The following is a 26811-nucleotide window of genomic DNA, read 5'->3' on the forward strand; positions in this document are numbered from 1 at the left end:
TGTCCGCCCTCTCTCTCTCTCTCTCTCTCCCCCCGCTCTCGCTCTCTCTCTGTCTGACCCCCCGCTCTCTCTTTCTCTCTCTCTCTGTCTGTCTCCCTCTCTCTGTCTGTCCTCCTCTCTCTCTCTCTCTCTCTCTCTCTCTCTCTCTCTCTCTCTCTCTCTCTCTGTTCCCCCTCTCTCTCTCTCTGTCCGCTCTCGCTCTCTCTCCGTCTGTCCCCTCTCTCTCTCTCTCTCTCCTCTTTCTCCTCTCGCTCTCGCTCTCTCTCTCTCCTCTCTCTCTCTCTCTCTCTCCTCTCGCTCGCTCTCTTTCTCTCTCTCTCTCTCTCTCTCTCTCTCTCTGTCCCATCTCACTCTCTCTCTGTCCTCTCTCTCTCTCTCTGTCCTCTCTCTGCCCCCGCTCGTGCTCCCGCCCGCGCTCGCGCTGCCCCCGCTCTCTGTCTCGCGCTCTCGCTGACCCGCTCTCTGTCTCGCGCTCTCGCTGACCCGCTCTCTGTCCAGCGCTCTCGCTGCGTCCCCCACTCTCTGTCTCGCTGCGTCCCCCACTCTCTGTCTCGCCACGCCCCCCACCCCCCCCCCCTCGGCGTTCGCCCCCATCTCGTTCTGCCCCCCACCCCCACCCCCGTCTCTTCACACAAGCATCATCACGCATCTTGTCTGCCTTAGGCGCATGACTGTACAACTGTTAACCGGTTTCTCTCTGCATTTCTCACTGCCCGTCTGCCGCTCTCTCTCGCCCCCTCGCTCCGCCTCCCGCCCCCTCGCTCCGCCTCCCGCCCCTCGCTCCGCCTCCCGCCCCTCGCTCCGCCTCCCGCCCCCTCGCTCCGCCTCCCGCCCCCTCGCTCCGCCTCCCGCCCCCTCGCTCCGCCTCCCGCCCCCTCGCTCCGCCTCCCGCCCCCTCGCTCCGCCTCCCGCCCCCTCGCTCCGCCTCCCGCCCCCTCGCTCCGCCTCCCGCCCCCTCGCTCCGCCTCCCGCCCCCTCGCTCCGCCTCCCGCCCCCTCGCTCCGCCTCCCGCCCCCTCGCTCCGCCTCCCGCCCCCTCGCTCCGCCTCCCGCCCCCTCGCTCCGCCTCCCGCCCCCTCGCTCCGCCTCCCGCCCCCTCGCTCCGCCTCCCGCCCCCTCGCTCCGCCTCCCGCCCCCTCGCTCCGCCTCCCGCCCCCTCGCTCCGCCTCCCGCCCCCTCGCTCCGCCTCCCGCCCCCTCGCTCCGCCTCCCGCCCCCTCGCTCCGCCTCCCGCCCCCTCGCTCCGCCTCCCGCCCCCTCGCTCCGCCTCCCGCCCCCTCGCCCGCCGGCTCCCTGCTCGCCCGCCCGCTCCCCGCCCGCCCCCTCCCTCTCTCCCTCTCGCTGCCCCCGCCCTCTCTCCCTCTCGCTGCCCCCGCCCTCTCTCCCTCTCGCTGCCCCCGCCCTCTCTCCCTCTCGCTGCCCCCGCCCTCTCTCTCTCTCGCTGCCCCCTCTCTCTCTGCCACTCTTTAGTGTAATTTAAATTCGATTGGGTAGATGTGAATGGGTTATTTTTGTGAAAATGTTGCAACTCCATTAGTTGCAATGTTATCTTTTCGTCAAAATATCATTGATACCAGGACATGGCTTCATAGTTCCCTTTTGGGGAAATTAAAGCTAAAATATAACTTTATTGTAGTTTTGGAAGCAACACAGTTTTGGTTCAACAATAGCACTGATTTTTGGAATGGATTGTAATGTATTAGTGTGGAGGAATTGCTGAGTCTGTGATGGAGCTGAACTTTCACTGCAGTACAATCCAGAGTGCTTTAGTGATCTTGCTGCTTTAAATGTATTCACCAGTTCAGTTCCATCATGCTGTCGGGCTCAAATTCCAGCAATACACTCTATCCAAGTGGAGTCAGCTTTCAAATGTTAAAATACATTCAAAAATAAGTAACTTAAATAGAATAATTGTAATCATTTTTTTGCAAATGAGAGTATCTCTTTTAAGGCAATCTTTCAAAACTTTCTTAACTTAGTATTGCAATGTGATATTATTGCTCAATATATCATAGGTACATCAGTGTTTTGATGTAGTACCTTTTAAAGGAGGAATTTAGAAGTTTGAACTATGTTGTGTGGTTGTTGCTACATTGGTCTTCTGGTAATAACTGCATGGAACATTCATAGTACTAAAATGTATTTTTTTTGTAGCATTTTTTCTTGATACAGAATATACCTTTTAGTACTTAAAAAATTATTTCAGGTATATTTTAATCCTTCAATTAAGTTTTCAAAGGACTCATTAATTATTACAGATTTTCATTTTATTGCCATGACATGCAAAATTCATGTAAATTATCTTGAACATGAGTCTGAATGATTGTCTAATTATGCTTATAAATTTAATTGCTCCAAATCATGTAATTTGCATTGGAAATGAGGTGTAGCAATGAACTTCATTAGTCATTCCGTTTTCCTAATTCATTGATATAAGGTTGTAAGCAGTTGAACTTCTCTTTTACATAGCAATGTTTTTAGCGACTGAAATATTGGCTAGTCTTTTTAATTGATCACCCAATCGGAATGATTTGATTTATGTTATATAAATTGTATATTAAATAATTTAAATCATATGTCCACTATTAAAACAGTCATTTGAAAGGCTGCATCTTTCTGCTGTAAAACCTGTTTGATATAAATTAATTTAACTTTGGAGACACTCAATTAAGCACAACCTCTAAACTGCATGAGGATTTTTTTTTAATTACTTTATGCACAAAGCATATGGCTCATAAATAAACAGCCAAGCAAATAAGAATAGTTGCTGGTATGATTTTCTTGACCATCCTGTTTAATATTTTTACAATATGCCTATATAATGAACACTAAGACTGTATTACAGCTTCCAGATAAGACCTTGTACTTGTTTGGTCGTACCCAAAAATGCCTGTGTTCACAGTTTAAAATGTTGATAGCGCATTATATATCAGCTTTTTAAACTATAAAGTAATAGCTTTAAAAAAAAATCTGTAGTATCCAGGGAGTCACCGACATGCTTGAAAGGAATATCTATATACACATGCTGCATCACTTCACACAAAAAGTACTTCCAAAGCTATACATTTCTGATCAAATGTGGCAGCTTTACTAAAATACTGTGCACCTTGTTAAAATTATGCATTGTTAAAATGTCCAGTAATCAAAGATGGCAATGAAACAGATAACTGGACAACAACATGTTTAAATTTGAGGCTAACAACCACTATATAATCTAATCTATCAAATCTAATTTACATTAAATTATTGACTGTAGAACCATTGGAACATTTCTTTTGATCACGAGATAGGGTTGATTTTAAAAATCTCTTTCCTGCAACATTTTATTTGTATACAATATACAGCTTTAGTTTGAAATTGACACAAATTTTGATGTTAAAACATGTTCATATGTGTGTGCACCAAGTTTGATTGTGATTTATTATGTTCTTGGATACAACATAGACATTTAGTCTGGTTTCATGTGTGGTAAAGATAGGTACATGTCAAATAAATTCAAATGACACGAGAAAGAAAACTCAAGTTATATAATTGTGATCACTTAAAAATGCAAAATTAGCTACCATTTTAAAAGTAAATGAATCATGTATTTTGACATGGTTTTATTATGCGCAAAAAAATTAAATGCAGGCATATGCCAATACTATTAACTAGGAATCTTTATTGGATGCATTCTGTATTTTGCTTTTAAATTTCTTTAATTCATTATAATTGAATGTTCCTATTCCAGACCCAGTCAGCAGGAAACACACTCCAGAAACATAAATCCTCCTCATCATTCACACCATTTATAGATCCCAGATTATTGCAAATATCCCCACCTAGTGGGACCACTATATCTTCTATGGGTAAGTAAGAAATAACAGTACAGTCGTCATAATACAGATTTTGTTTTAATCTTTTGGTGACCGTAATTCATTTTTTAAAGAAAATGAAATTGTAACAATCTGCAGCGATGCTCAGTCTTATATATAATGTAGGAAAGACCTTAATTATATACCATTGTTCTCCAGTAGGTTAGGACAAGTGAAAGGTATTTTTCAGCATTCTTGGATACATGGGACTGGGCACACTAATGAAGATTATGAGGAGAAGAGAGGGCAGTGGGATTACTTTTAGACTGCTCTAGCAAAGAGGCAGAAGCACAATAGATTGAAAGGGGTGCCTCCTGTGCTGTAAATGTATATGGTTCAGCTATCTTTCAGACCAGTGGATCTACACATCATTTAGGTGAATTCTCATTCCCACTCTTGCATCAAAAGTGTATTGCTTGGCATTTTTCTACATTGAACTGCATCTACAACTTATCTGTTGGCTTATCCGTGTCCCCCTGCAGTCTTCGACAGTCCTTTCCATAATTTGACATACCCACAATTGGATATCGTAGAATCATACTATCGTGCAAGGCAGAAGGAGGCCATTCGGCCTGTCATGCATATGCCAGCTCTTTGAAAGAGTTGTCCAATTTAGTCCCACTTCCCAGCTTTTCCCCCATAATCCTGCAAATGAGTCCTCTTCAAGTACATGCCAATTGCCTTTTGAAAGTTGCTCTGGGAACTGCTTTCACCACTCTTTCAGGTATTGTGTTCCAGATCTCAACAACCCTCTGTGTGGAAAAGAAATTCTCCTCATTTCCCATCTAGTTCTTCTGGCAACTATTTTAAATCCTTTTGTTACCCACCCACTTGCCAGAGGAAACAGTTGCTCCCTACTTGCTCTATCAAAACTCCATATAATCTGCTCTAAAGAGAACAATCCCAGCTTCTCTAATCTCTCCATATAACTGAAGACCCTTATCCCTGGTTTCATCCTGTAAACTTCCTCTGTACCCTCTCCAATGCCTTGACATCCTTCCTAAAGTGTGGTGCTCAGAATTATATACACTGCCTTGTTTTTGTATTCAATGCCCCTATTTACAAAGCCAGGGAACCCATTCACTTTGTTAACCACCTTATTAACTGTGACGTCTCAGGATAGCTGGTAACTGGTTGGTACTGGTTTTTTTTTTCAAGTTAGGGGCCGGAGTTAAATAGCTGGTTAGGGATAAAGCAGGAGTTAGTAGAGTAGTAACTCTTAATACTATATTAAATTAGTAACTCTTAATACTATATTAAATTAGTAACTGTTAATATATATTAATAACTTGAATTAGATACAACTTAGTCTTGAGTTTCTGTGAAGTAGTTAATAGTCGAATAAATAATGGCACGGCAGGACAGCTCAGTCCTGTGGAATGCACATCCTGTGCCATGTGGGAAATCCAGGACAAACATGTGCAAGAAGTGTCATCAGTTGGAGGAGCTCGAGCTCCAGGTTTCTGATCTGGAGCCGTCGCTGCGGTGCATCCACGAGGCTGAGAGCTTTGTGGTTAGCACGTTTCAGGAGGTGGTCACCCCACAGATAGGGAGGGCACATGCAGAGAGGCAATGGGTGACCGCCAAACAGAAAAAGAGGACCAGGCAGGTAGTGCAGGAGTCCCCTGAGTGCATCCCGCTCTCCAACCAATATTTGTTTGAGTACCGGTGAGAGTGATGGTTCCTCTGGGGAATACAGCCAGAGCCAAGTCCGTGACACCAAGGTTGGCTCAGCTGTACAGAGTGGGAGGAAGAAGAGTGGGAGAGCAATAGTGGTAGAGGATTCAATAGTTAGGGGAGCAGACAGGCGTTTCTGCAGCTTCAGACATGATTCCAGGATGGAATGTTGCCTCCCTGGTGCCAGGGTTAAGGATGTCACTGAGTGGCTTCAAAACATTCTGAGGGGGGAGGGTGAACAACTAGAGGTCGTGGTCCATATTGGTAGCAATGATAAAGAGGGATGAGATTCTGCAGGCAGATTTTAGGGAGCTAGGAAAGAGATTAAAAAGCAGGACCTCAAAGGTAGTAATCTCCGGATTATTCCCGGTGCCACGCGCAAGTCAGTATAAAAATAGGATGATAGAGCAGATGAATGCATGGTGGAGAGATGGTGCAGGAGGGAGGGCTTCAGATTTGTGGGGAATTGGGGGAGGTGGGACCTGTACAGGCTGGACAGGTTGCACATCGACAGGCCGGAACCAATATCCGGGGAGGATTGCAAGTGCTGTTGGGGAGATTTAAACTGATTTGGCAGGGGGATGGGCACCAGGATGTAACATTAGAAATGGGAAATGATTGCTCATGGGATTGGGAGAGTCAGAGAACACTAAAGTAAGATATTAGGTGGGGTTCAACTAAGAGAGCATGCAAGATGGTCTAAGATGGGTTTACAGTGTATGTATGTGAATGCACAAAGTGTAGTAAACAAGGTAAGTGAGCTGCAGGCACAAATAGCCACATGGGAATATGATGCTGTGGCAATAACAGACCTGTCTCAAAAAAGGGCAAGATTGGTTATTAAATATTCCTGGTTATAAGGTGTTCAGGAAAGATAGGAGCTAGTGGCAGTATTGGTTAAGGAGAATGTTACAGTGCTAGAGAGGGAGCATGTCCTGGAGGAGTTTAAGAAATAATACAGGTGCCATTACACTACTAGGTGTATTCTATAGACCACCAAATAGTGGGAAAGATATGGAGGCACAAATTTGCAGACTAATTACAGAGGTGTGCAAGAACTATAGAGTAATAATAACGGGGGACTCCAACTATCCTAATATAGACTGGAATCGTAATACAGGTGCAGCGTCCAGAATTTGGGACAGAGGCCGTTCCGCGCTTTTTTGGACTTTGGATCGTCTTTCTAACTTCTCGAATCCGGAGGCACCCGAGCCCAAGTTCGGGTATTTCCGGATTGTGGAACGTCAGAAGGGGGGTGGGCCCTGCTGAGGAGCTGTTCAGGCCGCCAGCCCAATCGATGAGGTCGTTGGGCGGGGCCCCGCTGCGGAGGAGGTGATCGGGCGGGGCCCCGCTGCGGAGGAGGTGATCGGGCGGGGCCCCGCTGCGGAGGAGGTGATCGGGCGGGGCCCCGCTGCGGAGGTGGTGATCGGGCGGGGCCCCGCTGCGGAGGTGGTGATCGGGCGGGGCCCCGCTGCGGAGGTGGTGATCGGGCGGGGCCCCGCTGCGGAGGAGGTGATCGGGCGGGGCCCCGCTGCGGAGGAGGTGATCGGGCGGGGCCCCGCTGCGGAGGAGGTGATCGGGCGGGGCCCCCCTGCGGAGGAGGTGATCGGGCGGGGCCCCGCTGCGGAGGAGGTGATCGGGCGGGGCCCCGCTGCGAAGAAGGTGATCGGGCGGGGCCCCGCTGCAGAAGAGCTGTTCAGGCAGGGCCCCGCCGCTGAGGAGGCCCCGAGGTAAGGGCACGGTGAGATGTGGTGAGGCGAGGCCTAGCGTCGGCGGGTCCGGATTCTGGAACATTTTATGGATTCCAGATGACCATGCCACTGACCAGTCCGGAACATTCCGGATTTTGGAACTCCGGATTTTGGAAGCTGCAGCTGTGTAAAGGGCAGAGACGAGGAAGAATTTCTGAAGTGTGTTCAGCAGAACTTCCTTGCTCATAGAACATAGAATCATAGAAATTTACAGCACGAAAGGAGACCATTTCGGCCCATCGTGTCTGCGCTGGCTGATCAAGAACTATCCGGCCTAGTCCCACTTTCCAGCACTTAGCCCGTAGCCCTGTAGGTTATGGCATTATAAGCGCACATCCAAGTAATTTTTTAATGTGGTGAGGCTTTCTGCCTCTACCACCCTTTCAGGCAGTGAGTTCCAGGCCCCTACCACTCTGTGGGTGAAGAAATATCACCTCATATCCCCTCTAAACCTCCCCTCAATTGCTTTAAATCTATGCCCCCTGGTTGTTGACCCCACTGCCAAGTGAAACCGGTCTTTCCTATCCACTCTATCCAACTTCATCATTTTATACACCTCAATAAGGTCTCCCCTCAGCCTCTGTTCGAAAGAAAACAGACCCAACATCTCCAATCTTTCCTCACAGCCAAAATTCTCCAGTGCAGACAACATTCTTGTAAATCTCCTCTGCACCCTTTCCAGTGCAATCACATCTTTCCTGTAATGTGGTGACCAGAACTTCACACAGTACTCCAACTGCAGCCTAACCAGTGTTTTATACAGTTCAAACATAACATCCTTGCTCTTGTATTCCATGGCTTGACTAATAAAGGCAAGTATTCCATATGCCACCTTAACCACCTTATCTACCTGGCCTGCTACCTTCAGGGATCTATAGACCTGCACTCCAAGCTCCCTTTGTTCCTCTACACTTTTCACTGTCGTTCCATTTAATGTGTATTCCTTTGTGTTGTTAGACCTCCCCAAATGCATTACCTCACACTTAGCCGGATTGAATTCCATTTGACACTGTTCTGCTCACCTGACCATTACATTGATATCTTCCTGCAATCCGCAGCTTTCTTCTTCATTATCAACCACACAGCCTATTTTAGTGTCATCTGCAAACTTCTTAATCATACGCCCAACATTTAAGTCTAAGTCATTGATATATACCACAAAAGGCAAGGGACCTAGCACTGAGCCCTGCGGAACCCCACTGGATACAGCCTTCCAGTCACAAAAACATCCATCAACCATTACCCTTTACTTCCTGCCTCTAAACCAATTTTGGATCCAACTTTTCACATTGCCCTGGATCCCATGGGCCTTTACTTTCATGATCAGTCTGCCATGTGGGACCTTATCAAAAGCTTTGCTAAAATCCATATACACTACATCACATGCACTACCCTCATCGACCCTCCTTGTTACCTTTTCGAAAAATCCAATCAAGTTAGTCAGACACGACCTTCTCTTAACAAATCCATGCTGACTGTCCTTGATTAATCCATGACTTTCCAAATGAAAATTTATTCTGTCCCTCAGGATTTTTTAACAATTTTTTTCCCACCACTGAGGTTAGGCTGACTGACCTGTAATTACTTGGTCTATCCCTTTCTCCCTTTTTAATTAAGGTACAACATTAGCAGTTCTCTGGCACCGCACCTGTAGCCAGAGAGAACTGAAAAATGATCAGTATGTTTCCAGCCCAACGAGGAAGGAGGCATTGCTGGATCTGGTTCTGGGGAGTGAAGTAGGTCAAGTGGAGCAAGTGTCAGTCGGTGAACATTTAGGGAACAGTGATCATAGTATCATAAGGTTTAGATTATGAAAAAGGGAAGGGAGCAATCTTGAATAAAAATGTTTAACTGGGGGAAGGCCAATTTCAGTGGGATGAGAACAGATCTGACCCGGGTAAGCTGGAATCAAAGATTGGCAGGCAAAACTGTAATGGATCAATGGGCTGCCTTTAAAGAGGCAATAGTTTGAGTACAGTCGAGGTACATTCCTATGAGCGGAAAGGTAGGGCAACTAAAATCAAGTCCCTGGATGCCGAATCAGATAAGAGAATATGACGAAGCTGAAAAAGAGCGCATAATACAGATATCAGGTTGCAAATACATCTGAGAATCAGGCTATATTTTTTTTATTCATTCATTGGATGTGGGCATCGCTGACGAGGCCAGCATTTATTGTTTTCCACGATATTGACCCAGTGACGATGAAGGAATGCTAATATACTTCCAAGTCAGGATCGTGTGTGACATGGAGGGGAACGTGGAGGTGGTGGTGTTCCCACATGCCTGCTGCCCTTGTCCTTCTAGGTGGTAGAGGTCGTAGGTTTGGGAGGTGCTGCCAAAGAAGCTTTAGAGAGTTGCTGCAGTGCATCTTGAACCTGGGTCACACTATAGCCACGGTATGTCGGTGATGGAGGGAGTGAATGACTAAGGTGGTGGATGGGGTGCCAATCAAGCGGGCTGCTTTGTCCTGGATGGTGTTGAGCTTCTTGAGTGTTGTTGGAGCTGCACTCATCCAGCCATGTGGAGAGCATTCCATTGCAGTCCAGATTTGTGCCGTCTCGATGGTGGAAAGGCTTTGCGGAGTCATGAGGTGAGACGCTCGCTGCAGAATACCCAGCCTATGTCCTGCTCTTGTTGCCACAGTGTTTATACGGCTGGTCCAATTAAGTTTATGGTCAATGGTGACCCCAGGATGATGATGGTGGGGGAGTCGATGATGGTAATGCAGTTGAATGTCAACGGACAGTGGTTAGACTCTCGCTTATTGGAAATAGTCATTGCCTGGCACTTGTGTGGCACGAATGTTACTTGCCACTTATCAGCCCAAGCCTGAATGCCATCCAGGTCTTGCTGCATGCGGGCATGGACTGCTCTATTATCTGAGGCGTTGTGGAAAGTATTGAACACTATACAGTCATCAGTGAACATCCCCACTTCTGACCTTATGCTGGAGGGAAGGTCATTGATGAAGCAGCTGAAGATCGTTGGTCCTAGGACTCTGTCCTGAGGAACTCCTGCAGCGATGTCCTGGGGGTCATAGAAAGATCAGAGGAGAAGTGAAAAAGAAAATAAGAGGGGCAAAGAGAGGGTATGAGAATAGAATGGCATCCAACATAAAAGGTAATCCAAAAGTCTTCTATACGCATATAAATAGTAAAAGGTTAATAAGAGGAGGGGTGGGGCTGATTAAGGATGAAAAAGGAGACCTATGCATGGAGCCAGAGGGTATGGCAGAGGTACTAAGTGAGTACTTTGCATCTGTCTTCATCAAGGAAGAGGATGCAGCCATAGATATAGTAAAGGAGGTGGCAGCGGAGACACTTCATAGGATAAAAATTGCTAAAGAGGTATTAGAAAGGCTGGCTGTACTTAAAAGGAAATAAATCACCAGGAGCGGATGGGATGCATCCTAGGATGTTAAGGGTGGAAATCGGCATAATATTGCAATCCTCCATAGATACGGGAGTGGCGCCAGAGGACTGATGAATTGCAAATAGTACACCATTGTTCAGATAGGGTGTAAAGATAAATCCAGCAACTACAGGCCAGTCAGTTTAACCTCGGTAGTGGAAAAGCTTTTAGAAACAGTAATCAGGGGTAAATTTAACAGTCACTTGGATAATGGTGAATTAATCAAGGAAAGCCAGCACGGATTTGTTAAACGCAACTCGTGTTTAACCAACTTGATCGAGTTTTTCGATGAGGTAACAGCGAGGGTTGATGAGGGTAATGCGGTTGACGTAGTGTACATGAATTTCCAAGAGGCATTTGACAAAATGCCTCATAATAGGGTTGCCTACAAAATTAAAACCCATGGAATAAAAGGGACAGTGGCAGCCTGGATACCAACTTGGCTAAGTGACAGGAAACCGAGTAGTGGTGAATGGTTGATTTTCGCACTGGAAGAAGGAATACAGGGGGTGGTTCTAGGCCACTGCTTTTCTTGATATATGTTAATGACTTGGACATGGGTATACAGGGCACAATTTCAACATTTGCAGATGACACAAAACTTGGAAATATAGTGAACAGTGAGGAGGATAGTGATAGACTTCAGGAAGACATACACAGACTGGTGAAATGGGCGGACACATGGCGGATGAAATTTAACAGAGAAAAATGTGAAGTGATGCATTTTGGTAGAAAGAATGAGGAGAGGACATATAAACTAAATGGTACAATCCTAAAGGGGGTGCACAAATGGAGAGACCTTGGGTATGTGTGCATAAATTGTTGAAGGTAGCAGGACAGCTTGAGAAAACGGTTAAAAAGGCTTAGGAATGTTGGGCTTCATAAATAGAGGTACAGAGTACAAATGTGGAAATTATGATGAACCTGTCGAAAACACTGGTTCAGGCCCCCAACTGGAGTCCTGTGTCCAGTTCTGGGCACCAACTTCAGGAAGGATGTGAAGGCCTTGGAGAAGGTGCAGAAAAGATTTACGAGAATGTTCCAGGAATGAGGGGCTTCAGTTTTGTTGATAGACTGCAGAAGCTGCGGTTGGTCTCCTTTGAGCAGCAAAGATTGAGAGGAGATTTGATCGAGGTGTTCAAAATCATGAGTTGTCTGGACAGAGTAGATAGAGAGAAACTGTTCCCATTGGCAGAAGGATCAAGAACGAGAGGACTCAGATTTAAGGTGATTGGCAAAAGAATTAAAGGCAGTGTAAGAAAAAACTTTTTTATGCAGCGAGTGGTAAGATCTGGAATGCCCTGCCTGAAAGGGTGGTGGAGGCAGACTCAATTTTATCTTTCAAAAGGGATTTGGATAAGTATCTGAAAGAAAAAGATTTGCAAGGCTACAGGGAAAGGGCAGGGAAGTGGGACTAGCTGAGAGTTGGCACGGGCTCGACTGGCCAAATGGCCTCCTTCCATGCTGTAACCATTCTATGATTCTAACTTACCCTACCACCTTCAAAGATTTGTGAATATGCACCCCAGGTCATCAAATTTCAAAACTCTTCCCTCAATCCTAAATCCAGGTCATTTGTGTATAAACAACTAAAAGTGGCCTCAAACCAGACAACATTGAAACACCACTCACTACACATTTCTCGTCCAATAAACTTTTTTAATTCTACCATTGTTTTTCACCCTCCAATCATCTTTAACCATGTGGCCACATTCCCCTTACTTCCATTTTCATTATCTTAGGCTTCCACATGAAACTACTGCCAATCATCTGCTTTTGAAAATCCATATAAACTGCATTTCCTTTCTGTTACTACTTCACAAAATTAGACAAGGCTGATTGAGCGTGACTTTCCTTTTAGAAATCAATGCTGAATCAATGAACTCGTGTTCCTCCCAAGCACTTAGTAATTTCAACCTGTATTATAAATTCTAACAATTTATCAACTGAAGTATGCCTAATCAGTCTATAATTGTCTAGCTTTTCTTCTTTATGAAGAGGGGAGTGACATTTACCAGTCTCTAGTCCTCTTGTATAATTGTCTTCCCAAAGAATTTTAGAAAATTATAGCCTAAACCTTTGCTACTTCTTCCCTAGATTTCTTCGGGATTCTTGGATGTAAACCACCAGGTTCCGGTTATTTATCTATCTGATATGATTGCTGTTTTTAGGATTTTAAAGAAACTAGATAATGTAGATCATGAAAAGCTATTTCACCTTGTTTAGTGCAGTAGAATCAGAGAACACTGCCAGCGCTTAAGGGGGGAGGGTGTTATTCTAAACTATTCTGCAGAGTATCTATGGAATGGGCTCCCTCGAGAGACTGGAAGCAGTTAGTATTGATTCATTCAAATACAAATTATATAGTTTGCTTTCATCAAATAGCATTTTGGCATACAGTACGAGTAATTTCAGACATGACATGTGGTATGCTTGGGAGGAACAGCTAACTTTGGACCTATGGTTCTCAAAGCTCTCCACCACTGAGCTTTTCCTACAATCATGTCTGGGCGTGTTATAGACTAATTAATAGAGATTGATTGCTATGATTAGTCAGGAACTCCATTATCATTGTATCATGCAACTACCAGGATGGTAGAAGGTGAACTCAATGGACCATGATCTTCTTGCATCTTAACAATTTCTATGTTCCTATGTTAAGTTTGAGTCACTTCTTTTGTCCACTTCATTTTGAACAATAACCTCTGCTGACTGTTCTATACCCACCTCTGGTGATTCTACAATCCTAATATTCACCTACTCTATAAAAACTAAAACAAAGTATTGTCTCTGTCAACTGCAAGCCTTCCTGCTTTATCTCTTCGAGCTGAACTCCTACCTTGATTATTCTCTTGTTATTGTACTTGTATAAAGGCTTTTATTTTTTGCTTGATTTCTCTCATACCCCTCCTTAATCTTTCTAATCATTTTTGTAGCTTTCCTATATTCTTTACATTTGTCCTGCTTTCAATTTTATTTGCTGCCCTTTTAGCACTCGATGCTTAACCTAGTTTTTAAATTAGTTCTCATCTTTCCATTTATCTGTCAAGTTGCTGCCAAATCCAAATCTTTGATATACTGCTTTGGTTCCATACTGAAATATATTTGTATACCCTTTCCATCGCCAGTTGGGATATTTTCCATTGCAGATCTATCATTTTGTTTACTATTTTTTTTCTTGCATTTAACCTCACTCTATTTTGCTCACTGTTTTTCGAAGATGTTCGCTTACTATTAGGTTGACTACTTTCTCTATTTCATTGTCCAGAGCTAAGACAAGAATATGCTTTGTTCTTTGGAAATAGCAACACATTAATTGAGAAAACAGTTGGTCCGAAACATTGCAAGGATCCTTTCCCTTTCTCACCATAAGCTTATTGCCTATCCCAGTCTATTTTTGGGCAATCAAAATTTTCTGTGATCATAATCCTATTGTTAATACACACCTGTCTAATTTATCTGCAAATGTTATACTCGGCCTGTAATATATTCCATGTGGTGTGAGTAATTCCCTCAAGGCAGCTAGAGTTGGGCAGTATATGCTATTTTGTCAGCATAACTCTGCCCAAATTAAAAAACATAGAAACATAGAAAATAGGTGCAGGAGTAGGCCATTCGGCCCTTCGAGCCTGCACCGCCATTCAATGAGTTCATGGTTGAACATGCAACTTCAGTACCCCATTCCTGCTTTCTCGCCATACCCCTTGATCCCCCTAGTAATAAGGACTACATCGAACTCCTTTTTGAATATATTTAGTGAATTGGCCTCAACAACTTTCTGTGGGAGAGAATTCCACAGATTCACCACTCTAGGTGAAGAAGTTGCTCCTCATCTCGGTCCTAAATGGCTTACCCCTTATCCTTAGACTGTGATCCCTGGTTCTGGACTTCCCCAACATTGGGAACATTCTTCCTGCATCTAACCTGTCTAAACCCGTCAGAATTTTAAACGTTTCTATGAGATCTCCTCTCATTCTTCTGAACTCCAGTGAATACAAGCCCAGTTGATCCAGTCTTTCTTGATATGTCAGTCCCGCCATCCCGGGAATCAGTCTGGTGAACCTTCTCTGCACTCCCTCAATAGCAAGAATGTCCTTCCTCAAGTTAGGAGACCAAAACTGTATACAATACTCCAGGTGCGACCTCACCAAGGCCCTGTACAACTGTAGTAACACCTCCCTGCCCCTGTACTCAAATCTCCTCGCGGTGAAGGCCAATATGCCATTTGCTTTCTTAACCGCCTGCTGTACCTGCATGCCAACCTTCAATGATTGATGTACCATGACACCCAGGTCTCGTTGCACCTCCCGTTTTCCTAATCTGTCATCATTCAGGTAATAGTCTGTGTCTCTGTTTTTATCACCAAAGTGGATAACCTCACATTTATCCACATTATACTTCATCTGCCATGCATTTGCCCATTCACCTAACCTATCCAAGTCATTCTGCAGCCTCATAGCACCCTCCTCGCAGCTCACACTGCCACCCAACTTAGTGTCAGCTGCAAATTTGGAGATACTACATTTAATCCCCTCGTCTAAATCATTAATGTACAATGTAAACAGCTGGGGCCCCAGCACAGAGCCTTGCGGTACCCCACTAGTCACTGCCTGCCATTCTGAAAAGTACCTATTTACTCCTTCTCTTTGCTTCCGGTCGGCCAACCAGTTCTCAATCCACGTCAGCACACTATCCCCAATCTGATGTTCTTTAACTTTGCACATTAATCTTTTGTGTGGGACCTTGTCGAAAGCCTTCTGAAAGTCCAAATACACCACATCAACTAGTTCTCCCTTGTCCACTCTACTGGAAACATCCTCAAAAAATTCCAGAAGATTTGTCAAGCATGATTTCCCTTTCACAAATCCATGCTGTCTTGGACCTATCATGTCACTTCTTTCCAAATGCGCTGCTATGACATCCTTAATAATTGATTCCATCATTTTACCCACTACCAATGTCAGGCTGATGGGTCTATAATTCCCTGTTTTCTCTCCCTCCTTTTTTAAAAAGTGGGGTTACATTGGCTACCCTCCACTCCATAGGAACTGATCCAGAGTCAATGGAATGTTGGAAAATGACTGTCAATGCATCCGCTATTTCCAAGGCCACCTCCTTAAGTACTCTGGGATGCAGACCATCAGGCCCTGGGGATTTATCTGCGTTCAATCCCATCAATTTCCCCAACACAATTTCCCGACTAATAAGGATTTCCCTCAGTTCCTCCTTCTTACTAGAACCCTTGACCCCTTTTATATCCGGAAGGTTGTTTGTGTCCTCCTTAGTGAATACTGAACCAAAGTACTTGTTCAATTGGTCTGCCATTTCTTTGTTTCCTGTTATGACTTCCCCTGATTCTGACTGCAGAGGACCTACTTTTGTCTTTACTAACCTTTTTCTCTTTACAAAACTATCGAAGCTTTTGCAGTCCATCTTAATGTTCCCTGCAAGCTTCCTCTCGTACTCTATTTTCCCTGCCCGAATCAAACCCTTTGTCCTCCTCTGCTGAGTTCTAAATTTCTCCCAGTCCTCGGTTCGCTGCTATTTCTGGCCAATTTGTATGCCACTTCCTTGGCTTTAATACTATCCCTGATTTCCCTTGATAGCCACGGTTGAGCCACCTTTCCTTTTTTATTTTTACGCCAGACAGGGATGTTCAATTGTTGTAGTTCATCCATGCAGTCTCTAAATGTCTGCCATTGCCCATCCACTGTCAACCCCTTAAGTATCATTCGCCAATCTATCTTAGCCAATTCATGCCTCATACCTTCAAAGTTACCCTCCTTTAAGTTCTGGACCATGGTCTTTGAATTAACTGTTTCATTCTCCATCCTAATGTAGAATTCCACTATATTATGGTCACTCTTCCCCAAGGAGCCTCGCACAACGAGATTGCTAATTAATCCTCTCTCATTACACAACACCCAGTCTAAGATGGCCTCCCCCCTAGTTGGTTCCTCGACATATTGGTCTAGAAAACCATCCCTTATGCACTCCAGGAAATCCTCTTCCAACGTATTGCTTCCAGTTTGGATAGCCCAATCTATATGCATATTAAAGTCACCCATGATAACAGCTGCATCTTTATTGCATGCACCCCTAATTTCCTGTTTGATGCCCTCCCCAACATCACTACTACTGTTTGGAGGTCTGTACACAACTCCCACTAACGTTTTTGCCCTTTGGTGTTCAGCAGCTCTACCCATATAGATTCCACATCATCCAAGCTAATGTCCTTCCTAACGATTGCGTTAATCTCCTCTTTAACCAGCAATGCTACCCCACCTCCTTTTCCTTTTATTCTATCCTTCCTGAATGTTGAATACCCTTGGATGTTGAGTTCCCAGCACTGATCATCCAGGAGCAACGTCTCTGTAATCCCAATCACATCATATCTGTTAACATCTATTTACACAGTTAATTCATTCACCTTATTACGGATACTCCTTGCATTAAGACACAAAGCCTTCAGGCTTGTTTTTTTTAACACCCTTTGTCCTTTTAGAATTATGATGTAGTGAGGCCCTTTTTGTTTCTTGCCTTTGTTTACTCGGCCTTCCACTATTGCTTCTTACCTTTCTACCATCTGTTTCTGACTCCATATTACTTCGCCCTGTCTCGCTGCATAGGTTCCCATCCCCCTGCCATATTAGTTTAAACACTCCTGAACTGCATTTGCAAATGTCACCTACAGGACAGCAGTTCCAGTCCTGCCCAAGTGCAGACCGTCCCTTTTGTACAGGTCCCACTTCCCCCAGAACTGGTTCCAATGTCCCAGGAATTTGAATCCCTCCCTCTTGCACCACTGCTCAAGCCACGTATTTATTCTAACTATCCTTCTCCCGCTACTCTGATTAGCACGTTGCACTGGTAGTAATCCAGAGATTACTACCTTTGAGGTCCTACTTTTTAATTTAACTGTGAGCTCATTTAACAAATAGCAAGAATGGATGGATCCTGTAATTGATGAAGTGTAACCTGCAGCAGCATGCATTGTGAAATTGATTATTTTATAGTAATATTTCAAGCGGTTCACATCAAATGATTTCTGTAAAGAAGACTGGTATTGGAGTGAAATCTGGTTATCGTTAAATCTTGCTGTATTTCTAAATTTCGACACTTGGTTTGCTAGTCTGAAAATGGCAACACTATGATCTGGGTAGTCCTAATAGCAGTAACGTGGAGTTGTGGCACTGTCAGCAGTAGCTATTCTTCACCTCAAGATAACAGTAGATTTAGACTTTCACTATGTTTTTGTTTACCACCTTTAGCACTGTTGATAGGTTGTTTGTATCCGAACCTAAAACAGGCATGCTGAATAGTTAACAAAATAATGCTACTACCTGATCAACTTACGATGCAGGATCAGTTAGAAGCTAATCCTTTCCTTGTCACATCAAAGTCAGACTTGCTATCTCACTGTTGTGACAGAATTTCAACCTGCATCTGTGTATTTTTGAAAAGGGCTTTCAAATGGGCAGGTTAACTCCAGTTGTAGTTGATCATAATGACCACTACAATGTGTAAAGAGTGCTAAATTGGTGGCAGCTAATTTCTTCACTATCATTATAGTGGTGAACTGGCGACCCAAAGAAAACCCAATCTGATGTCAGTTGATGTCCGGCCCATTGTATGATGTTTCAAAAAAAATTATTTTAACTCTCGAACTAATTCAAGGAGCAAGCATGCATGCAATAACCAAATATTTGACTGCAGCAGTGTTTCATATAGTCCTTCGAACTGACCAAGGAAAATAAAACGAATTAAATGCATTTTCAACTGTTGTCTTGGATACATAAAACAAACAATTGTTTCTATATCTCTGGTATCATTCATCCTTTTAAAATCCCATTAACTAAGAGAATGAAGGTGGTGTAGCATTCTCCACTGCCACATCAAAGGTATGAATCATTGATAGATGGTGTGATTTCTGAGGAAAGATGCAGCTGCTGGCACTTTCTACCATCCCCTTTTAAACTGAAATGCTCCATTTCTTTGCTATATGCAGTATGGCAACCCAGCTGAGAATTTCTGCAACAAATCAATGCAAGAAAATTTGAAAGACAGGAAGTTATTTGACTAAAACTTCTTCTTGTGATTTGATCACTCAACCACTTGAGCTACTGGCTTAGCAGCATAAAGGATGTGTGAGAAGAATATCAACAGAATGAAAAAATGTTATTTTAGATTTGATTTAGATTTAGAATTATTTAAGATTTTTTTTGGGGGGGTGCGGGGGAAGGGCTGTGAATTGGACACCATGTTGAACTGATTTGTAACCCTGATTGTTTTTTGTAGTTGTTTTTTCTAGTGACCAGATTAGACCAGATTCAATGAGGCAAGATCCAAGTAGAAAAGGCTCAGTTGTCAATGTAAATCCAACCAACATAAGGCCACAGAGTGACACACCAGAAATCCGCAAATACAAGAAGAGATTCAACTCTGAGATTCTTTGTGCTGCCTTATGGGGCAAGTTCTTTTCATCCTTCTGCCAACAGTTTTGTACTTTGAAGTGCAGAATAAGTATAAATGTAACATATAATTGAGTGTGAATACTGAAGTCTACGTTGCCCTTTAGGCCTTGTCTTTTTACTTAGTTGAGTCGTAATTTAGACTGCATGTACACTGACTACATCCGCTCTACCTCTCCACCACTTCTCTCAATCCCTCCATGGTCTCTAAATTGTCAGACTGCTTGTCCGACATCCATACTGGATGAGCAGAAATTTTCTCCAATTAAATATTGGGAAGACACAAGCCATTGTCTTTGGTCCCCGCCACAAACTTTGTTCCCTAGCCACCAACTCCATCCCTCTCCCGAGCATTTATCTGACGCTAAACCAGACAGTTCGCAACCTAGGCGTCATATTTGACCCTGAAATGAGCTTCCAACCACATATTTGCGGCATATAACTAAAACCGCCTATTTCCACCTCTGTAACATTTTCCACCTCTGTAACATTGCCCGCCTCCGCCCCTGCCTCAGCTCTTCTGCTGCTGAAACCCTCATCCATGCCTTTGTTACCTCTAGACTTGACTACTCCAACACACTCCTGGCTGGCCTCCCACATTCTACACTACATAAACTTGAGATCAAGCAAAACTCGGCAGCCCGTGTCCTAACTTGCACCAGGTCACAATCACCCATCACCCCTGTGCTCGTCCACCTACATTGGCTCCCAGTTAAACAACACCTCGATTTCAAAATTCTCATCCTTGTTTACAAATCCCTCAATAGCCTTGCCCCTCCCGATCTCTCTAATCTATTTTAGCCTCACAACCACACGAGATGTCTGTGCTCCTCAAATTCTGCCCTCTTGAGCATCCCTGATTATAACCGTTCAACCATCGGGTGGCCATGCCTTCAGTTGCTTGGGCCCTAAACTCTTGAACTCGCTCCCTAAACCTCTCTGCCACTCTACCTCTCTTTTCGCCTTTAAGATGCTCCTTAAAATCTACCTCTTTAACCAAGCTTTTGGTCATTTGCCGTAATTTCTTCTTCTGTGGCGCGGTGTCAAATGTATCTGTTTTGTCTTATATCACTGCTGTGAAGCGTCTTGGGACGTTTTACTACGTTAAAGGCACTATATAAATAAAAGTCGCTGTTGTTGCCTATACATTTACAACTGTAATGTCACGGCAGAGCAATTTAATTTTGCACCAACACAAAGAAGTTGCAGAACAAATCTGGAATTGGAGTCCGACCTGACTGGAATGGAACCGAGTGAGCCTCACACTGGAGTCAGGTCGGTGCTGACTTTGGATTTAAACTACAACTTTAGTGTTGTCAAAACAAAACTGCTCTGCAGCCAATACTACAATTGTAGTGTAAATGCAGCCTTGTACTATGAAATAAACAGGATGTTTACTTTCTGCTGTTATTTTCTTCAGGTGTGAATTTATTAGTGGGTACGGAAAGTGGGCTGATGCTGCTGGACAGGAGTGGTCAAGGGAAGGTGTATCCTCTAATCAATCGTAGACGCTTTCAGCAGATGGATGTGCTTGAGGGCTTGAATGTGCTGGTAACAATATCAGGTAAATGCTCTTTGGCATTGAGACACATCAAACTCTATTGTGATTCTTTCTGTTTTGTGGTAGTCTTTACTAATTGTATATTGAGATACAGAAAAAATCTTAATGCTTTTGTGAAGTCATTTGCATACGGCTAAAGAGAAAACATTCCATTTGAAATTAAGTTGTGCATTTCAATTAATATTTAGTGATATGGCAAATTAACTCTCATTGTTAATGCAACCTGTGTAGAATGAAGTCCAGATTCATCCTTCCCTGCTAGCATAAGGGTCTTGCATAAATACATTGTGATAGTGTGAAGTGCCTTTTGGGCTAGGCCCACAATGCTGGGCTGCTGATAGCTTTCCACAAGTTGGCACCAAAATTGCTTGTCTCATTCAGAGAACTCATGAAAATCACTGGTGTGGAAGTGGAAAAAAATCACAGTGGTGCTGAAAAATATGTTCTGAGGTTGGGAATGAAGAGAGTTTTGCTGTTCAACTGCTCTGTGTTTAATGTATTTACCAGGTGCCAAAAATGACTAAAAATAGAAAATGCTGGAAATACTCAGCAAGTCAGGCAGCATCTTTAGAGAGAGAAAGAGAAACTTTTCAGGTCAAAGACCTTTCATCAGAACTGGAAAAAATTACAGATGTGTAACAGGTTTTAAGCAAGTACACAGGCTGGGAAAGTAGGAGGGGAGGAAAGAAAAAAAGGGAAGATCTGTGATAGGGTGAAAGGCAGGAGAGATTAAATGGCCAAAGGGATGTTGGTGCAAGGCAAAAGAGGGTGGTACCTGATTTTTGAGGCCTCAAGACTGGGTCTTACCAAATCAGGCTAAAAGGTACAAAATCAGTGAAACATTTGTGTTTTGCATAGAAGCAAAGACTGGCATTTATATATCACATTGCATCTTTCAGAAGTATCTCGATGTGTTTCAATTGCAATTAATTACTTTGAAATGTGTAGTTGCCACAATAATGCTATAATTTAAATAAGCAAAGAAAATGTTGTGACCAGGCATGATACATTTGCTGGACTGTGATTTAAAGATGAAAATTTTAAAATTTATGACCTTTGCTGTGCTTTTGTTGTGAAGTAAATTCTTCTGCTGTGGTGCCCCCATGTGGTAAAAACAAATAATTGAACGCTTAACTAACTGTTACTGTAAAGAATAAAACGTGTGTTAAATTCAATACAAGAGAGAAAAGTGGTCGAAAAGCTCAGTTATAAGGCACACTTGTAATTAGATTGGATTTTTCCTTCAGTGAACTTCATTTTTTTTTTGCTGTGGGATTTTGTTGAAAATTGTCAGGCCTTTGGAGTAGAGATACTTTGGAATTGCTGTCAGTGAAACATTTTATCGGAGTGGGTTCTATTTTTATTTTAGATTAAAAAAATATTTCTGTTAAACTTTTTTTTATTGTAATTGAGATTAATGTTTACTAGGGTGGAGGAGAAATTCAACAAAGGGGAGGAGCTCATAATCTTCCTGTAGCAGCTACCTCACAAAGTTCTTGCCTAAATCATTCAGGTTGGGAAAAAGGTTTTTCCTTTTTGAGTGATGCTGGCAGTGTCGGGCATCATTGATAACATTTTGCATATCATTTGGAGCTGACTTTTTAAAATTTGTGAATCTATGATTGAGAAACTCAAACATCTGTACCTTTTGTGGCCAAATAGTTTGCAAAATTTTGGAGTTTTCTCTATTTAAAAAAAAAGGCAAATTACAAATTGGAAGTTGCAAACCACAAGTGTGATTTGGAGATTAATAAGTTATCATCTTGTGTCTATCAGTCTGTGGTTTGAGATTTTACTGGACTGTGTACACCCTATTTCCTGAGGAGTTGGGTTTTCTACATTTTACCAATACAACTACTAAGCATTTTGATGAGTAAGCACAGCCGATGTTGGTACATTTTTTAAATTCCCCAATGAAAAGCTATCCCTTCTGCTTTACAAATCCAATGACAGCATGTCCAAGATTGAGAACTCCAATGTGAGGAATTAAGAGTGTAAATCATAGCCCTAATCCATGGGAGAATGTGTTGGAGTATCTTGCTAGCACACTTCCAAGCAATTAATTATAGAACAGTGGCTGATAACTGGGAGCAAGTCATTCTGTTTCCCATATTATGCAAAATAATGCATTGGTAAAATGGGAAAGGTCACGGGGAATCGTACAGCAGTTTTGATGGTTGAGTTAAATGGTGTATTGCAAGAATATTTAATGTTTTTCTTACTAGATCGCATTGTGAATATAAATGGTATTGTACTCAAAAATATTATTCATTGGAACTATGACTAACCTATAGCAGCTGAGCATGACTGGAAAATGCAAATTAAGCAAATTGTGTTTCTAAATTTAAAATGGACAAATCACCTTTGAGGGAGAGGTAGATATTGTTACAAAAATATTTGCTGCATAAAAGTATATAAAATGGTAAAGTACTGTACAAATATGAATATGGATGCCAAGCTTAGAATTACAAAAACATTACTTTTTAAAAGGAACATTTGAAGTACTGGTTTAGTGAGTGATAGATTGTTAATTTTGAAAAGAGAAAGAAAATGTGCACCTGACAAAACTGATGGGTTCTATTTTGTTTCCAACTTAAAAACGAATGACAGATTGGAATGGAAATGTGTACGCCAGTGCTTCGGTCAAAAAAATTGTCATTTCAACCAGCATTTTCCTTATTTATTCCACTTCTACATTAAAAGAAAATTGCCATCTCACGGGGAAGAAAAGCATTGTCTTGGAGGATTGATTCTTTAAGAACGTCATGCCATGTACAGCTATCTTGCTCAGCTGACCTTTCCCACTTGGGACATTGCTCCAAACTATGGCCCAAGTTTCCCCAGGAGTTGCTCCATTTTTTTTGGAGCAACTTTATTTTTCTGGAGTATCTTAAAAGTCACAATTCTGCACATTTAATTTGCTGCAGTGTAAGTGAGTTAGTTAGGATTTTTAAAAATTTAGTTTAGTTTTGTTCAAAAGGAGGCGTTACCAGCCACCTACGCCTGTTTGGCCAGCTAATAGTTGCTCCAAACTAACTTAGGCAAGCATATGTGTCCGCACAGAAAAACCTTATGGAGAGTTAAGAAATCAGCGCAGGTAGACAGAGATGGGGGGGGGGGTGGGGGCAGAGGGAAGCACAGAGGACCTTGCAAAGCACTAAACATCTTCTCAACAACATTCATGAAGCATAAAAACCATCAATAATAATTAAAAAGTAAATAAATAAAAAATAAAACTTAAGCCCTATCTTCATATTGGACAGGGGAAGTCAGCGGAGCGGGCTGGAAGGCCACTCGGCTGGGGATAGGGGCGGGAGAACTCACCCAGGACAATGAACCGGCAGGCAGGCAGGAGAGAGAACTCTCAGAACGGCAGGACACGCTGGGGGAGCGAGGAGCTACTGCGCATGCACGCAGACTCCACTGCAAATGCAGACAGCTGCCGGCACTGTTTTTGGTGCAGGGCTGTAGCTCCGCCCCCCCCCCCACTGCTTTTGCCACGCCAAGCCCTAGGACGGTCCACGGAGCTACATTTTCGGCGGCATCTTTGGAGTAGAAAGTCGGCGCACCACAGGTAAGTGCGCTGGGAAAAGGAGTTGGGGAAACTTGGGCCCTTTATCCTTAGTTCCTTCTCATCTGTCATCAGCAGACGATATTTTCTCACACCCGAGAATATTGCTGTACTGTAATTTTTATTGAGCCATCAATACTGTTTTGCCCAAGATAATATTGACCATGATGGCCTACCTCGTTTGGTGGGTTTAAAATTTGTATTGAATATCATTCTTTCCCAATGACCGATACAAACTGCCCTGTCTTTGTAGTCTTTTGTCACTGTGAAACTTTTAGATGTGTGAAGTCTGCTTCAAAACTTTGGTCTCTCTTATCTAGTTATCTGGTTCGTGAACACGCTCCAGTTTCAAGCAATTTGGTTAGTCATGATGTCTCTCAAGAAGCAAGATTGCAACAAGTTGTTGAGATTATGGATTGGCAATGCATCAGTAGTCCGATACATAACTGAGGGAGGCAGTTTTAACACCATGCTAATTTAACAGTGGTAGTGTTGAAACATTACAGGCCTTTCTGTGCAACATATTGCAGGGGTTGGAGGAATCTGGATTGGCCATCCATTTGGTTTCTGGAATTCTGGAGTCTTGCATGCTCTGGTCAAACCGACATGTCCTTCGATCAACTGGAGCTGCTTCCAGGGATCAATCCTGGAACGTTAATTGACACACAGTATTATAATTTGTTAAACTCTCACCATTCTGCCACAATTTCCAAATATCTTCCAGCGCAATGATTAGTTTTCTTACCATATGGTGCTCTGTGCAACTTTTAAAAATGTTTGCCTGTATGCTTCAATTATTAAATCATAAGTAGCAACAATAGCATGTTGTACATTTTCATGGTTTCCAATGTCTATTGGATCCAAGTGAGGAAATTAAGTGAGTGTGTTAACATTACTTAATGGTATCCCACTTTCAGGTCCTTGCATTTATAGTGGCTTGCTAATATTTCAAAATACCCCTACAAAACTAGATATGTCATCACTCTTCATTAAAATTTGGTATTAGATTGGAGTTAGTGAACTTATCAGACTTGCTATCAATACACCTTTCTCTGTCAGTTTAAGAATTCATCAGTACTGTTCCAATCGTTTAGCTCATGTCGGTCCTGCATCTCAAGCTCAGATCGGCAGTGTTCCTGCTCTCCAACCTCCGCCCCCCCCCCCCCCCCCCACCAAACCCGAGTAGTGCTTCTCTAGTTTCACATTCCTTTTTTGTCCAAAAGCTAAATGGGATAATTCTATCAATCTCTCGCTGTCTTTGAGTCCTTGTGATGTTTGTAAATACTGTTACTACTCCACTTGCTTTAAATTTAGATTGCTGATCTGTGAGTGATATTCTAGCTTATGTCTGTTGTCACCACAATTACATTTGGGTGGGATGGGGGAGGGAGGGGGGATTTACTCTCGATCTATTTAGGGTTCTACATCATTGACCAATCCCATAGATGAGCTGAATCTCCTAAAGAGTAGTTTCACTTTCCCTAGATATCTAGTCAAATTTATAGTGTTCCTCGTTATTAGACACCGAAAGATTTTCACTTTGTTTTGGTTTACTGTTTTTTATTGTGCTCTCAAGAGTTCCTTGAATTCAGGTGCATCAGAGTAAATATTACATTAGACTGTGAATTAAATTTTTACTGTCAGATATTAAACAACAAGCAAATAGGTCAATAGTAGTAGTAACTCAACATAAGCTGTTGGGCCTGATTATTGTTCATAACGCTTTAGGCAATCTCCAAATTTCAGCCAGGCAGACAATTTTCCAATCTTTCAGTACACAGACTGACAACATTTCAGTGACACTTTTTGCCCATACTATTTATACTGCTTTGTGTTACAGGTAGACATTTAATTTCATAACCCATTACTTAATCCAGATCAATTAAGAAGTCAAGGAACTAAACTGTAATCTAAGTTACTTAAATACAAATAAGGTCATCGAGGGATGGCCGTGAAGGTGGTGTGTCGTAACGGCAGCATGTAGGAGTTTGTGGAGAACGTTGTGATCCTGGACAACAATGTTTCCAGTAAGTGCCTGCATCTTGAACTTCAGCTCAGAGTTGTTGAGCTGGAGTCGGAGGTGCAGACATTGCGGAGCATCAGGGAAAGGGAGAGTTATCTGGACACTGATCCAGGAGGCATTCACTCCCCTTAAGTTAGGTCGTGGTGCAGGTCTGGTTAGTGGTCAGGGACAGGAAAGTGTGACTGCAACTCAGGCACGTAAGAGGACTCCAAGTGCAGTGCTGGAGGAGCCTCAGCCTTTGGCCCTTATCCAACAGGTATGAGGTTTTTGCTGCCTGTGTGGATGAGGGAAAAGCCTGCAGGATGGATGAGCAGGCTGACCTTTGCACCATGGTGCAGGAGGCTGTTCAAGTGAGGGGGGGGCGGGTGAAAGGGACTGTAGTTGTGGTAGGGGACAGTATAGTCAGAGGGATAGATACAGGTCTGCAGCAATGACCGGGAGCTTTGAAGGTTGTGTTGCCTGCCTGGTGTCAGGGTTAAAGACATCTCCTC

The 26811-nt window shown here is 43.2% G+C and overlaps 1 protein-coding gene across 1 annotated transcript in view; it reads left to right on the plus strand.

Moving 5' to 3' along the window:
• The window catches only part of LOC139274622 (mitogen-activated protein kinase kinase kinase kinase 4), a 387065-nt gene that overhangs the window by 324291 nt on the left and 35963 nt on the right, over nt 1-26811 (plus strand). The window contains exons 17-19 of the mRNA XM_070891300.1: nt 3729-3846; nt 18993-19163; nt 20586-20729. Coding sequence (XP_070747401.1) covers nt 3729-3846; nt 18993-19163; nt 20586-20729 — 433 coding nt within the window. The remainder of the gene's footprint in view (nt 1-3728; nt 3847-18992; nt 19164-20585; nt 20730-26811) is intronic.

Source organism: Pristiophorus japonicus, chromosome 10, assembly GCF_044704955.1.
Source record: "Pristiophorus japonicus isolate sPriJap1 chromosome 10, sPriJap1.hap1, whole genome shotgun sequence".
Lineage (NCBI taxonomy): Eukaryota > Metazoa > Chordata > Chondrichthyes > Pristiophoridae > Pristiophorus > Pristiophorus japonicus.